General features: G+C 44.0%; 1 protein-coding gene across 2 annotated transcripts in view; it reads left to right on the plus strand.

The window, feature by feature from the left end:
* The window catches only part of EFCC1 (EF-hand and coiled-coil domain containing 1), a 72,734-nt gene that overhangs the window by 41,835 nt on the left and 14,838 nt on the right, over nt 1-16,061 (plus strand). The window contains exons 6-8 of one of the 2 annotated variants that reach the window (XR_003537286.1): nt 4,872-5,030; nt 7,207-7,276; nt 8,776-9,060. Coding sequence is in view for 1 of the 2 variants with exons in the window: in XM_027703121.1 (XP_027558922.1) it covers nt 4,872-5,030; nt 7,207-7,276; nt 8,776-8,909 (363 nt within the window). In the remaining variant the exon portion in view is untranslated. Of the gene's footprint in view, nt 1-4,871; nt 5,031-7,206; nt 7,277-8,775; nt 13,535-16,061 lie in introns of those variants that run through there. The other variant, XM_027703121.1, reaches the window with a different exon arrangement.

Here is a 16,061-nt window from a genome sequence, read left to right on the forward strand (position 1 = left end):
CTGCCCTCTTTTTCATCTCTGCTGATGGATATTAGTTCTGTGCACCTTGTTTGGAAAAGCACCATTATTGGTGCTTTGGCACAAAATTCCAGAAGGAAAATGGAATCTACTGTTCTTGATTTAAAGACAAGCAGGGAGGCACCAACTCACTGCAACAGGAATTAAATATCAGCAGGATTAATCATTTTGAGCCTGTTAGGAATTTATCCTTAAGCCCTCCTACTTTTTTTTAGTCAGTATTTATACTTGTGTACAGTTATAGGGGAGGGGTTTGATGCTACAAAACAGACACACAAATGATAAGTAATTCCTTTCAAAAAGGTGACTGTTCCTGTAATCAACAGAAAGCAAATTGGAAGGCTGATAAATGCTCTGTATCGAGTACCTTGCAAATAAATATCTTGACTTAATAAATAGACCACCAACACTTTTCTCTGAACCTGACGAAATTACCTTATACATTGTTCTATATACTTCTATTTGTACCTGCTCAGGGCTCAGAATTAGACAAATAACAACAAGGCTAACAAGTAATAAGCTCAGCAGGCAAGTGAAGGGCAGCACTCTCAAATGCTGATTAGTAATTGCTTCAATCTCAGGCTTGTAAAACCAGAGGATGAAAGAGCTCTGAAATTTGTCATGTCTAGAAAGTTCTACTTTCCAACAACCCAACATTTAAAAATAGCTTCTACTGAAGACAGGGTGTTGACCTGGGGATAATGGGTGGAGAAAACACGAGTGAGTTCTGAAAATAAAGTGATATGCTGCCAAGGGTAGCGTTGCAGAGAAATGCCAATTCTTTTCTATAAATGCTTGCACACAAACTGCCAACTTAATTAAAAAGACAATTAGTTTATGACCTGCCATACAGGGTCAAATGAAAAGTTCATCCCAACATCACGCACCTGCAGTTGCTCAGAGAAAAGCAAAGAGAAGCAGTGCAGAGGATGCTCCCAAGGATGCTCTGGGGACAGACATGTCCTGGGCTGGGTGTTGGAGGGAGCACTATGTTTAATGGCCAGGGTTGGAGCTGTTTACCATGGATTTACCCTCCCTTGCCTTAAAGCTGGCAATGCTTTTGGTATCTCAGGGCAAGGTTTTGAGGATTTGTTTTTGTTGCCTTTAAATCTGCTGTCTGAGCATCCACCATCACCTTGGTTTTGTACTTGGGAACCAGCAAATAATCTTTCCCTCATCGTTTTGCAGACTCCTCCTACCAGAACTACTCCCTCAGTTATCACCATTCCTAGTCTGCCTTGGCAGAGAACATCTGTTATTCCATTTGATTCTTCCATGAACTTTCCAAGCTCTATTACTCTTTTTTGAGTGAGAACAGAAGTTGTGTTTAGTATTCCAATGCACTGGCTGCTGAGCTGTGTTCAGGAGGTTGCAGCCCCTCTGGATCTGCTTCCCAACATCACTGTATTCCTACAACATGGTGTGCCTTTCCTACCTGCCTCACTGTGCAGTATTGACACTGAATTTCATCTGATCTTTTATTGCCCAGAGCTGTTCCATATTCATGAACTCCTTCTCTAATTCTTTACGGGCAGCTTTGGTTTTGATTGCCCCCCAGAAAATTGTATTGACAGCAAACTTAACCACTTTGACATTCACCTTTTTAATTTATGAATATGCTGAACAGCTCAGGTCTTAGCCCAGCTCCTTGTGAGACCCTGAGAATTATCATGGAACCCTCAGTCCTGGTCTCTGTGCTCTGCCCATTGTTTAACCAGCCCTAGGTCTGGCAGGATCTGTGCTCCTGCCCTGTGGCAATTAATACTTTATTTTTTTTTTTTTAGTCTTTGGTGATGAATCTTATCCAAAGCTTTTTGCAGATTTGAAACACACCCTATCGACTGAGTTAACATTATTAATATATATTCATAAACCCTTCCAAAGAAATCTAATAGATTCTTCACTATGTTCTTCTGTGGATTCACCAAGTGCCTCCTCCATTCCTATCAATTTGCCTGGAAGATTTAGTGATTTGAGGGGATTTGCTGTTCCTCAGACCATCTCTGCACCCTCCCAAGAACTGGTGCTCCATTTGCCACTTTCCAGTCCTCTGAGGGGGACAGGATTTAGAAGATTAATTGCACAGCACAGTTCAGCACTTCATTCTGTCCTTCTGCCACTGTTTTTTGCCCATTTTGGAAATGTTTCTCAGGTTCACTGCTTGTAAAAATGGCCTCCTCAACTTCTGTGCAAAGCACAATAGATTTTATCTTACAATCCTTAGGGGATTTTTGCATACTAACTATTAATTTTCCTAAATTTATTTGTACACACTACTCCAGAGCTCAGATTTGCCCTCTGGCATTCCCCCCTTTTAGAAGAGGGTTGGATACCAGCAGCTGACTTCTCCTCAAAGCTGGGTTTGGCAAAACAATATTTGCATTTCACAAACAAAGCTCAGAGCCCAAACCAGGCTTTGCTGAGGGATGTGGACAGAGCCAAGAACAAACCTATTCCTCTGAGCCCTGTGACTTAACTACTGACCATCCTGATCCCCTCAGGATACAGGTTTTAAAAGCAGGTTATGCTTAATTATTTTCATTATCTTAATACAAGTGTTGAGGTGACATCAGGTGCTAGATGTACCCTAGCTGGGGAGAACACGTTGGGAGAATGTTTTAATAGTGCACTGAGCTGCTTCCTCCAAGCATTTAAAGACCAACATTGCATACCCACGTGTGCCAATGAAACACAGGCATCAGGAAATCAGCAGCCTTATGGGTGGCCAGGTGGCTGCTAAGGTGTAATTGCTGGGGAAAGCAGTTTATGAGCTACAGCACGGGAAACACAGGTACAACGGGCTCTGTAGGAGCAGTGAAAATGAAGAGGAAGAAGAGGCAGCAGCAACAAGAACAAATTCTGTCCTTTTTCCCTCTCTGTTATTTGATATGACACTGCCTTGGCTGCACAGGGCACCATAACAGCTTCCTGTGGTTGTAGAATCACAGAATAGAACCAGAGAATCATTTAGGTTGGAAAACCCCTCTAAAATGATCGGGTCCAACCATCCCCCAGCACTGCCAAGGCCACCAGTAACCCATCCCCAAGTGCCACATCCATATAGCTTTTAAATCCCTGTAGGGATGGGGACTCCACCACTGCCCTGGGCAGCTGTGCCAGGGCTGGACAACCCTTTCCTTGAAGAAATTTTCCCAATAATCTAAACCTCCCCTGGTGCAACTTGAGGCCATTTCCATTTTACCTGGGAGAAGAGACTGACCCCCACCTACTAAAACCTCCAAAAGGTACCTGTCAAGAGCAGTAAGGTCTGCCCTGAGCCTCCTTTGCTCCAGCCCAGTTCCCGGGGCTGCTCCTCCTGAGGTTTGTGCTCCAGCCCCTTCCCGGGAGGTGTTTACAGAGCACAGACAATCTGCACTGTGACAAGGGAAAGTACACATTTAATTCACTCCTCTGAAGGGGGTGCTCAGACAGGGCTGCTGAAATCACCTTGGCAGATGGGCCAGAGGAAGGGATCCAAACCTCTGGATCGCTCCAGGGAGCTCCAGTGCTCCCGGGGCACGGAGAGGGCAGGGGGAGCTAATGGAACAGGCTCATCTCCATCTGATGGGGGGAAAAGTGCCAATTAACACACACCATCGGCACTGTCAGAGACTAAAATGACCTTCTAGAAGGCTTGGTGTGGATGAGGGATTATTTTCTTTTTCACTCAGATGACACTTGTGTTTTAGGGAACTGAAGTTCCCTCTCATCTATTAAAATTCATTAGGATACAATGTACACACACACACACAAATCTACTCTCTCCTTATTTCTAAACCTACAAGGAAGATAAAAGATGACAACAAAAAGGGATTATCAAAGCCAGCACATTTGGCATTTACCCTACATGATTTTTTTTCTCAGTGTAAAATTAATAAATATATGTAGATTGTGTTTGCAACAAGAAACTACAAAAAAAATATATGATTTTAGAATCAGGCACAATAATAATTGATAGGTTTACTTTTATTAACAAACCTGAAATCTCTCAGTGCTCTTAATGATTTAAAATTAATCATTTAAGTGCTATATTTTTCAAATAATGCTTTTCAGGCTCTTTTTAGCAATTTGGCCATGTGTCTGCAACAGGCCTGGGTCTGTGACAGACAAAAGTATTTACTGGTGCAAATGGTGTGGCAGCTTTGTAGTTCAAAATATGTCACATAGGTTTTACATTGAAAGAAAAAGCAAACCTGAACATTTTTTCACAGAGAAGTGTGAGACAACTGACAGGTCAGTTCAGCTTTGGAAGGTCCAGGTCTGAGAAGACTCCTCTTGCCCAGAATTTCTGAAGTGTCCAAGTCCTGTTGAATCTGGACTTCTCTGTGCTCAGCTGCAAATTACCACTGGGCCAAGCATGAGTTGCCAGTGTTTAGCAGAGCCAAAATTTTTTTTTTTCCTTAAGACACTTTTTTTTTCTTCTTTTAACAAAATACTTTAAAGACATTAGCTAATTAATTCCCTTCGTGTTTCACTGAATGTACAGATGATTGCTACGTGGGAGTTGCAAGACAAAGATACGATAACCTTGGTGAGGGCACAAGTTGGTTGTGCTTTATGGAGGACAAGGGGAATGAAAAGGATTAGGAAGCTGAAATAGTGGTAGTATTTAAAACTCCTGAATGATCTGCCTGCACCCAGTGTTGAGTGAACTGCCACTGTGCACAAGAGCAAAGTATCCATTTCCCAGCAACTGCTGATTTCTGGGGGATGTTAAAGAAATGTCCTTCCTTTCAAGAGACTCTTCTGGAGTGAACTGGCATTTGCCACACAGAGGGGGAAACTCAGCTTTGCAATTCTTGGGCAAGAAAGGAAAAGCTCCAGTGCTTTCAACTGCCTGTGTCCTTGTCCAGGTGACAGGGCCACTGCTGGGGGAGCTGCAGCAGAAGGTGGAGGAGGCCGAGCTGCTGAAGATGGAGCTGCAGATGCTGGAGACGGAGAGAGTGAGGCTGTCACTGGTGGAAGAAAAGCTCATGGATGTTTTACAGCTTCTTCAACAGCTCCGAGACTTGGTATGGCAAGAAAGCAGCTCTGAGACTTAAAACTGGGGCTTATAGTGTCCCTAGAACTGCTTTTTATAGTGTCCTTCCCAAACTAAAAAGCATGTTCATCCCTTCTATTAAGAGCAAAATCCTTTACACCAGGACGTGTTCTTACATGTGTTTGCCCTGGGAAGTGCCTGGTGACTGCAGAAAGCTGGGGCTGACTTTCTAAGAGAAGCCCAGAGATCTCCTTGAAGCTGAATCTCAAGGCTTGTTACCCTCTATACAAATATTTAGAGGGAATGAGGAAAACAAAAAAGTGAGGAAACAAATTCTAACAGATTTATTTTTTCTTCTAGAACAGGGCCTTTGTTTAACTGCATCCTAATATAAGACTGATTCAGTATTAAAAGGATAAAACCCCCTTTTATATATCAATAAGGTATTTTTTGAACAAAGTTTCTTACCCAATTAATAATCCAAACATGAACTTACCAAAACTGATGCAATAACACCTCAGAAGTACACGGCCAGTACAGCAGTTCAGCCCTTTAGAAGAGAAGTTTAAATCTCCTGCATGAGACTGATAATGGTTAAGGCTCACCCAAAGAGAGGAAAATTGGATAATCTGCAGGACACTGAGTATGTTGGGAGCTGCACAGTACTGCCACAAACTGATTCCTTGGATAATCAATTTTGAGCAGAGCTCTGCCCAGTCTGTGTGAGGTGAGAATGGTTCCTCAGACCATCACTTTACTTTGAGGTACATTAATATTCCACTGATGAATCCAAGGAACAAGTGCAATCCCTCATCATTTTGTCACTTCTTTAGCACTTGACATGGAAACTCTACTTTCATACTGCAAGTCTGACACGTGTGTCACTCAGGATCCAGTTAAGGATTAAACTAGTAAAGACTGTGCCTGGCAACAAGCATAATAACCTTTTGTGTCAGGCCTTCAACATGTCATTTGCTGGTCAGTTGTAATATTACAAATCATCTCTGCTCAGGGCACAGCCCATCACACAACGTGCCCTGTCTCAGCGATAGCAGCTCCCACTGCTAACCCCTGCTGGCACGGTTCTGTGTGCTGCCAGCTCCCACAGCACCCCACAGCACCATGAGCACTCACAGCATCCCCAGGGGAGTTAACAAGAACCCCCTGTCCCTGCTGGGATGCACTTCAGACAAAAGGAAGCTTATCCATCAGAACCTGTGGGTTTAGGTGTCACTTCCCCACCACATTCACCTTCGTGTTTTGAAGCCCCTCCCTTGCAGCAGGAGGTGCCACAAGCACTGACTGTCCCGAGGGACACACAGCCCTGGTGGGACTGTAGAACCTCCCCTGTGCTGCAGAGCCCAGGTGTGAGCCCAGCCCGGCACGGAGTGCCCTGCAGCCTGCCCAGCTCCCCTGGCAGCCCACAGATGGCACAGCACCGGTGGCACTGAGCAGGGCCAGCGCTGCCTGTGCTGCAGGGGAGGCAGCAGCTTCTTCCCAGAACTGCTCCCATCCATCCCCACTTCCTGGAGTTTGGACAGGAACGCCCTGTCCCCGCAGATCCAGGCTCTAATGGAGCTGGTTGCCAGCCCACCTCCCAGAAAGCACGCAGCACATGAGGAGAGTCTGCTTTCCCAGGCACATGATGGAATGTCCCAACAGATTTCTTGTGTAAAACTACCACTGGAAAAGACCATCCAAATGCTAAGTAGTCTTTACAATGCTCTCACGTAGGCTAATATTTATTGCATCCCAAGGTGCTGCAGTGGCACTGCCCCTGACATACACAACCTGTCTCCCAAGGGTCCAAGCAGCCCCTTTCTGCAATTACACCACCGGGTCCATCCGTTCTCATCCCACCCCAGGCCTGGCAGAGACTCAACAAGCCCTGCTTACATTTCTTGCCTTCTAGAGTTCTTTAGGCACAGCTCTGGAAAATTCTGTATTTTCCACTGAACGGTTGTTATTTCTCTTTTTGTACAGCCATAGGAATGAACTGCAGCCCTCCACAAACTGCTATTATTTGAGCAGTGTTTAAGATAAAAATGCTTGAAAATAAAGCAAATATCAACTCTCGTGTTACTCAGGACTCAGTTTCATTTTGATTTACTTTTCCAATGTAAATGCCCTGCACAGAGGTTTTGTTGCATACATGTAAACTGGTGTAGGACATATTTGTGCCATAACATTGTTTTTTTTTTTTACAGAACATCTCCAAGAGAGCCCTGGGGAAAATGTTGCTGAGCACTTTGGAATCCTGCCGTGCCCCCCAACCTGGTAAGCACATAAATCATGTGTGAGGACCAGAAGGGTCCTTTGGGGACAAATACCAGATAATACACAGATGAAGAAGAAAAAGATATTTCAAATACTGGGCTACAGGCTGGGGAGAATGAAGCACTATGCAAGGAGAGCACCTGTAGAAAGTGATGCTTTCTAGTCTGTGACACATTAAAAACATCCAGGGCACTTATTTAGGCAAATTTTAGGCAGAATTTTGCCTTAGGAGGGCAACTCAGTACCCCACTAGTGTTTGTAGAGCTTCACTGATATGAGCAAGTGGAAAACATAACCAAGTATGTAAGGCAGCTATTTATGGGCTTTGCTGTCCCACTGTGTGTTGAATTCCTTTGCTGCCACACAAACCAGATACACAAATCAGAACAGTTCTGTACAGAAACCAGATCAAACCTGCACTCCTCTAATAATAACCTTTTGTGTTCCTCTTATGAAGATTAAACTTGCAGACTCTGTCCCTTGACAGTGCTCTGCTGTGCCAGAGCTGCCTTTGCAGGAGCCACACAGGGATCACAGCCCCGAGGTGGAGGTTTGATTACTTTGTTCCTATTAGCAGAACATTTGTACTTACCTTCAAGAAATGAACATCCTGTACCAAGAACATGGCTTGGAGGTGCTTTTAATAGGCAGGCAGGAGTCAAAGACAAGATTATGAAAGACCAGATAAGGCCTGGGGGGTTAGATTTGGAGAATTTTATTTACAGGGATTAGCAAACCCTCCTGGGTTTTGCAGTTTCAAAGCCATGTTGTTACTCCTGCCCAGAAATCCAGGGCACAGGATGTGCTGTTCCAGCACAGAGAAAGCAGAGAAAAGAAGACAAAGACAGAGCTTTGTGGACTCCAGGACACCAACACAGAGGGGAACTGAGCTATAGGTCTGATGCTCTCCTGATGAGAACAGAAGAGGAGACTGTTTGTATCCACAGCACACAACGTCCAGAAGATCCTGTTCCTTACCCTGCACAGGAACATGGACTCCCAGTGATGCTGCTGAAACAAAGCTCCCCCCTCTGGAACAGCAGCACAGCTCAGCTCCTAAACCTCCAAGCGTGGCTCTGTCCACTCTGCACCACCACTGCCACCAACAGCTCCCCTTCTCTGCTTCCCTTGTCTGGCTCTGCATTTGAGAGGAGTTAAGCAGCTCTCCTAAGGCTTTGTAATCAAACATCTTTCTTTGACCATCCAAGTGGATGGTTGGAATGGCAGCTCTCAATTGTGACGTGAAATAGTCTTTGTTCACACCATTAGGAGACCTCAGTGGGCAGAGTATGAAGCAAGAGAACTAGGAGAGAAAAGAGTCAAGCATAGTTTTGCTCTCATTTTTTAATGGACAGGAATTCATTATTTGGTAGCAAAATTTAGGCATTTTATGATAATTACTTGAAATGGCAGCTGTGAAGAAAAGAGCTTGTTACAATTGTGAAACTCAACTTTCTGTCTTTGTTCAAATGGTAATGTTTGCAATTTTCTCTTGAAAGGCAAAGCCCACCTATTTGAAGTCCTGGATACCCTTCAGCAGGAGCTGGCAGCCTGTGAACTCCTGCACCAGGAGCCTGTGGAGCAGGGGCAGAGCCCCCAGTCCCTGTCCAACGCCCTGGTGATCTCGTGCTGAGCCGCAGCACCAGCGACACTGCCCGGCCCAGCACCCCCTGGGCATCACACAGAGGGGGGACACTGGCCAGCTCAGCCACCCCACACTGCCCAAGGGCACCTGAGGGATCCAGCCCTGCCGTCCAAGCTGTGCTGCCCTGGGAAGGGCAGCAGTTCCTTGGCTGATTCCCAGCTCTGTCTTGGTGAGGGTTCAGTGCCTGTCTCCGTGAAACCTCCCCATCCCTGGAGGTGGCTCTGGGACTGTCCTGGGTCACCAAATAAAACTGTTCCAGACACACTCACCTGACCACTGAGACTTCCAGCCCTGTGAGCTGGGCACAGTTTTTAGCTTCCGTGAACCTGTGTTATCCCTGGCAAGGAAACAGCTTCCTGAACGTCCAAGTGACAGTGACTGTGTTACAAACACACACAGCAGTGGGTGCCAGTAGCGCAAGTTTTAAGGGCTTTGTATTTCTGATTCAATTATTCACCTTATTTAACTCTGAAGTCAGATTTGTTATTGCTCTGCTGAATTTTATATTTGCAATTGCAGAGATGCCTTAGAAATCTGCAACAGTCTCTCCTGACAATAGTCAGACTTTACATAAAAAGTCAAATTTAACTGCTTGAAAAACATCCAAAGCAATCTTGTTCCCAGGATCTCAGGGAAAGGAAGGGTTGGAAAATTCCCTGTGCAACAGCTGTTGTTGTCGTGTTGGCAAAGACACGTGCAGGGCACAACTTGGTTCTCAAGTGTAGTTTCTCTCAGTGCAACTGAACAGACACAAAGCCAGACCCCACGTGCAGGAAAATTAGTGTCAAAAGCTGGGCCTAATCACAGTGCCACACAACGTTTTAACCAGCAATAAAATAATTCCTGGGGACAAAAGCACAAAAATAGGTTGATTCCAAGATGCTTTTGCTGTTTCATTCAGCTGTCAAACATGGAAATTAAAGCAGCAGAATTCCTAAATGATCCTACTGAATTTGTGTTATTAAAGGATACACTGTAGATCATTTAAGAATGTGGAATGATTTGCCTGAGAGAATGCCAGCCAGGAAATAAGACCATTCAACTGTGCCTGTATGATTTTCTCCCATGAAAATGGTTTTATACAGGAATAAGGTCCACAATGCAGTCTGGGGAATAAGAAGATTTCTATTCTTTCTCTTCAGAATACACTGTGTAGCTCACACACAACTCCATTAAAAATTGTGATACATCAGAGCCCTGTTGGTAACCAAAATTTGCATTATTTTCATTTTACAGGACAAAAAAAAGGTGTTTTGCAAACAATGAAACAAACTCTATTCAGTGGGGTTTTACCTGGTTGGGTGCTTGTGGTTTGGGTTTTTTGTAGTTTAACAGAGGAAGAATTTAAGAATTGATGTATATTGTTATATTTTTCATAAAGATAAATTAGAGAGGACATACATACATAGAACAATATTCACCCTGTAAGAAACTGTCTACTAATACTAAATATATTACTAACATAATACCAGAGCATCATATACTATTACTTAGTATATACTAAAGAATATGCTCATATTATACACTACAAAACCCACCCCCTGAATGTGCAGCAGATAACAACTGAGATGAGCAGAAGTTAACTCCCTGCTTGGGTTCATTTTCTAAAAAACCAGAAGTGTCAGCTTATGTTTTGTGCAGGTCTCAGGCTTTCCCAGGAATATTGTATGAGTCCAAAGAGAGAAAATGCCAGGATCTGTGTGCACAGATGAGACACCTCAGGAGCAGGATTGTGGTGGCTGTGGATACCCCTGTGCTGCAGGATACTTCCACCCTGGAATTTGCAGTATTTCCTGGATCCACTCTCCACACATGTGCATTTGTGTGATATACACTTATGCACACCTTGAGGTTGCTGTGCTCACTGTACACTTTTAGCACACTTTTTAGCATCTTTTTCACCACTGAGTTCCCACTTCACTTTCTAAAGCATTTCTATAAACCCAGACAATTAAATAAACTAATGTCCTGATGCCAAACTGAGGGAGCAGCAAGATGGGCTGAGTTAGTGCTGCCCAGCTTATCCAAGCACCCAAACTGGAACTGGAAACCAGAACACGTCACTGCAAACCTGAGCTGGTGTTGAGGGAGATGCAGTTGAGATAAAAGGAAGCTTTTGTGAATAAATAAACAGCATTTCACTGACGCAAGAAGCAGCAAAATCCTGTCTTGCTAAGTTAGCTTCAAATCCTGTAACACTGTTATTTCTTTAAGAAATGCCTGTGCCAGAATAATTTGTGATACATCAGCATAAGCCGATTAACTTTTCAGTGATAAAAGCTGATTATTTTAACTCCAAAAAGTAATTCATATGGACCAAATCAGACTTGCACTTCTTCAGGATGGATCAAGAAACAGCCCTCAGCCAAATTCTTGCTGTAAGTCAGAAGCAATGCAAAGCACTTGAAAGACCTTACAATTGGTTTTTTTCTTGTATCTCTCACCTTCGTGTTTTACCCTGAGCCTGTCAGTAGTGTTGCTGAGGCTGCTAAATATTTCATACAACTCTCTATAAATATGTGATTTGAAATCAGTGGGACTGAGAAATTTCTAGCCCTACCTCAAAAGCAGGTGGGCTTCCACAGGGTGATGTGCTGTGTGTACAGGGAACATCTACCCAGTTTGAACGGATTTGCTAAAAAAAAAACCCTATATGGCAAAACCTGAAAAGATAAAGCACAATCACAAGCCTTCCTTTTAAAAATTACAAGCACAAATGCAGTGTTTGAAATTTCTGCAAACACTTTGGTTTATTGTGTGTTTACCAAATGGTAACAAACGGCCACTTTCTTGCATCTTGGCTTCTCAGTAAGGAAAAAACCATCCCAAGGAGAGTGCACGTGCTGTAAACCTGCTTTCCAGCTGCAGCTTCGAAGGGTTCCTCAGGGTTTGCCTCTGGAAGGGTCCTGTACTGCTTTTGCAGTTAAAAAGCCAAGGGACATCTGTAAAAGGGCAAAAGCAACCTAATTATGTTGGCTTTGAGCCTCTCTGGCTGAACTCTGGTGTGATACCACGGCTGAGATTTTATCCCTCCCCATCGTGCTCATTCCTCATTTCAGTAGATTTTTCTCCTCAAGAAAAATTCCAACTTACAGAAAGGACAGTTTGCTTCACCCCAGTTGTGTCTGCTGGAGATTCCATAAGGGAATTTACCCCAGCAAAAAAGTTATTCCTCATCACCTCTTCTATATGTCCTGTCCTGCAGAGCAATAAATCCCTCAGACTCCCCAGTTTTGAAAGGCTGGTGTCCAGTCCTCCCCTAGATGAGCTGCCTGGGGTATTGTCAGCACCTTCACTCCTCCAGGTCTCAGGGGATGTGACTGCTCACACGTCCCCTAAACCTGGCAGTCTATTCTCAGAGAATTTACATTTCCTTACCCTTAACAGTTCAGCTCTAGGTCCCCACAAATTGGGGTCAAATTTGCTTTCCTAGCAGTCACCATCTTCATTTATTAGTTTTCTATTAAAACTGCACACTGGCCCTAAAAGGAAGCTGGGACATTTCCTCCACTATCTTCACTATGTTTCCACAAAAACTCTCTGATGTGACTTCACTCTCCATCTCCCTCCCCTCCCAATGCCCTCCTCACTTCCCCTTTGGCTGTTATTCCCACTGGGATAACCTCAGGCTCTGCACACCTTTTACGTTTTTCAAGAGGAGTTTCCTCTTCCCATTATTTTTTACCTTATATGAGCTATTAACTATTATTACATTGAAGCCCACCTGTTCTGTAAAGTTATTCAATAATTACCTCATTTATTTCCTTTGGGGCTCTCTGGAGTGTTTGGCAGTGACCACTCAGCACAGATTAAATGGAAATAAATGGGACAGTCACTGAATAACTTCATATGTCAGGAGTCCCACTGCAGTGATGGAAGGCAGTTTGGGTTAAGAAGAAGGGAACACTTTTAAACAGTGCTGCATAAGATGGAATTGCTTGGTATGAGTGAGTGACAATAAACTTTCCCAGCATGTGTGTGACACTTTGCATTACCAGCCTAAGGGTCTCTCTCAGATTTATAATTTCATGGAGTTTAAGGCACTGAATGAATCCTTTAGTATTTACATTATCTTATTTTCTTAAGAATTTTATGTATAACTCCACAAACTATAAAACCTATAGAGTGTGTTTCTTAGTCTGAAATTCAATTTAAAACATCCTTATTTCCTTAATTACACTTTACTTTCAAGATACCAGGATTTGCAGAGTTCCTGTTTGGTTTCTATTCTACTTTTCTGTCTGTTCTTTTTGCCTCAGGATGCCAAAACAGCTCAACTTTATTTTGTCCCCTTGACTTTTTCAAATTACCATTTTTCCTTGGGGTTGAAAGCATCAGACACCACAGCTGGACTGAGGACCTCAGCTCGAACCTCCTTGTTCTACACAGCTCACTCACTTCTTCACTGAGAAACAAACTTCCCTAAGTGAGACTCACTTCTTAAATGGCATTTTTTCCTAAAATGCTTGTATTTTTCTAAACTGTAGCTATTTCAGACCCTGTCTGAAGAACTGCCTGCTCCTAGACTTAATCCCCCATCTATTTTCAGACTGTGTTACAGTAGAACAAATGAAGAGAATGAAAAGCCTCAGAGGAAATTCTAGAATTCCTGGCTGGCATTTCGGACTCAGTCACCAGCCAGACAGCAAATTCATGACCAGTTTTCCTCCTGCCAGTACAACCATATTTTTGTCTGATGGAACTCACAAAAGGGGAGCAAAGTAGGCAAAGGTCTGGTTAAATTTCCACATCTGCCAAAACCTGGAGCACAGAATACAGACAGCTGCTGAAGTTAAATAATAGCCTAGGAAATAAAAAAGAGTGAACTCAGCATGAAAAGAAGGCTTTGGGGAGACCTTGGAGCCCCTTCCAGTACCTAAAGGTCAGGGTTAGGGTTAGGGTTAGGGTTTGGGTTAAGGTTAGGGTTAGGGTTGGGGTTAGGATTAGGGTTAGGGTTAAGGTTAGGGTCAGGATTAGGGATAGGGTCAGGATTAGGGTCAGGATTAGGGTTAGGGTTAGGGTTAGAGTTAGGGTTAGGGTTAGGATTAGGGTTAGGGTTAGGGTTAGCTGCAGGAGAGCTGGAGAGGGACTTCGGACACGGGCCTGGAGAGACAGGACAAACAAGGGTGGCTTCAAGATGAAAGAGAGTGGGATCAGATGGGATATTGGGAAGGAATTCTTGGCTGTGAGGGTGGGGAGGCCCTGGCACAGGTTGCCCAGAGAAGCTGTGGCTGCCCCATCCCTGGAAGTGTCCAAGGCCAGGTTGGACGGGGCTCGGAGCAACCTGGGCTGGTGGAAGGTGTCCCTGCCCATGGCAGGGGGTGGGATGGGATGATCATTAAGGTCTCTTCCCACCAAAACCCTCCTGTGGTTCCCTGATTCTATGAATATAATGACTGGTCCTGTCCTGCTCAGTCACTGAAGCCTGTGAGCACTGTTCCTACTCAGGGTGTAACTTTACTGCAGCCTTATTTCAGGGGGTCAGCAGCACGAGCTCTGCCCCCAGGCAGCTTTCCCTGGATGACAGTGGATGGGTTTCCACCCCTCAGAGCTCCCGTGTTCCGTGGGATGGTTTGGAGGAATAGTGCTTTTGCAAGCACAAAACAAATTACATTATAAATTACTGGTTTATGACTCTGCCTCAAAGAACTATAACTTATCTTTGTCAAGGAGTAAACAAGGACTATAGGATGACATTGAAAAATTATCAGTATTCAAGTGGTTTCACCCACGTCCTCACTGCAAAGCAAAAAGGTCATTAGAGTATTTGAGTGTTACAATTCGACATAATTTCTGTACTTCAAGGTTTTATTGTTTGGTAGTTGGGGTTTGCTGATTGTTTCCCATTGATTTTTTCACAATTACAAGTGGAAAAAAGTTCTCTGACAAAGGTGAGGTCTAGCCTTTTGTGAGGGATTTTCTACCTCTGAAGGTTGCCAAAAATTAGGGGAAAAAAAAGGGAGAATATGTGGAGGGTGAGATGATTCAACATAAAAAAACATTTAGATAAAAAATGTTATTTTTAAATAAAGAATATGCAATACCCATGGGAGCACCTTTGTTCTGTTTTTACATGAACTGTGGAAATCAAAGCCATTGCACAGGCAGTGCCAGCCCAGCACAGGCAGCAGCACAACTCCATCTCCTGTCAGGCTCTGCAGCTCCCACCAGCACAGAGCAGCTCTGGGGACAACAGGAGGAGGCAGCTCGGCTGCTAATTGCTCCTGAACAAACATCTGCCATGCCCAGGGCTCAGACACCACTGACTCATCCACCAAAGGATTGATAGTCACCCAAAAATGTCACCAGGCTTTGAGAGTCATTTGAAAGTCACTCCCGAATGGGCTGAAATTTTCAATGTGCTCATGTTCTGGGGCCTCCTCTGAGCCCTGGACCAGCACCACAGGGCACATCCTACTGCCATGGAAACTATTTCTAGGTCACCTTTACATAACAGTGCAGAGAAAACATCTCCTCACCAGCTCCACCACCGCAGAACACTCCTTTGCCACGGGGATTGCGGTAACCCCCTGAACACTGCCTGTCATTAAAGTGCCACAAACAGACACCCTCCCCCAGCACCAAGGTGGGAACAAACACCCCATGCAGGAGGGCTTGGCTCAGACTCTGCTCTTACATTTGAGGGAAGCAAAATGAGTGTCTGATCCTGTGCATTCATTTTGTCATTGGAGTGTAACAGCCTGGGTCCAACTAACTCTGCAGAGAACCCACCAAGAGGGAACACAGAGCTGGAGCTGCCTTTCCAGATCTGGAGTTGCACAGGAATAAATCTGGCAGAACCAAGGATTCAAGTCACAAAATCAGATTTAAGGAGCTCTTGAACCGAACAACAATATATTGAGTAAAGACAGAAAAGTGACAGGAAGGATTTCAAATCCTGAAGTACAGAAATATTTCAGCACATAAGAAGTAAATAATTACATGGGTGATTCTTTTCTGGTCAGGAAGCACCAAAGAATAACCAATGCAGGAAAAAAGCTGAATTTTTACAGCAGTTGTTAGTGAGTGCTCTCACCTGTTTATTTTGGGTATGGAATCACAATGTTTGGATTGCAAAGGAAGTGTCTTTAGCAAGATTCTATTTGGAAAGGGAAGAGAAAAAGAAAGACAATCAAAGTT

This window comes from Neopelma chrysocephalum, unplaced genomic scaffold (assembly GCF_003984885.1).
Source record: "Neopelma chrysocephalum unplaced genomic scaffold, ASM398488v2 Primary Assembly neopelma1_209, whole genome shotgun sequence".
NCBI lineage: Eukaryota > Metazoa > Chordata > Aves > Passeriformes > Pipridae > Neopelma > Neopelma chrysocephalum.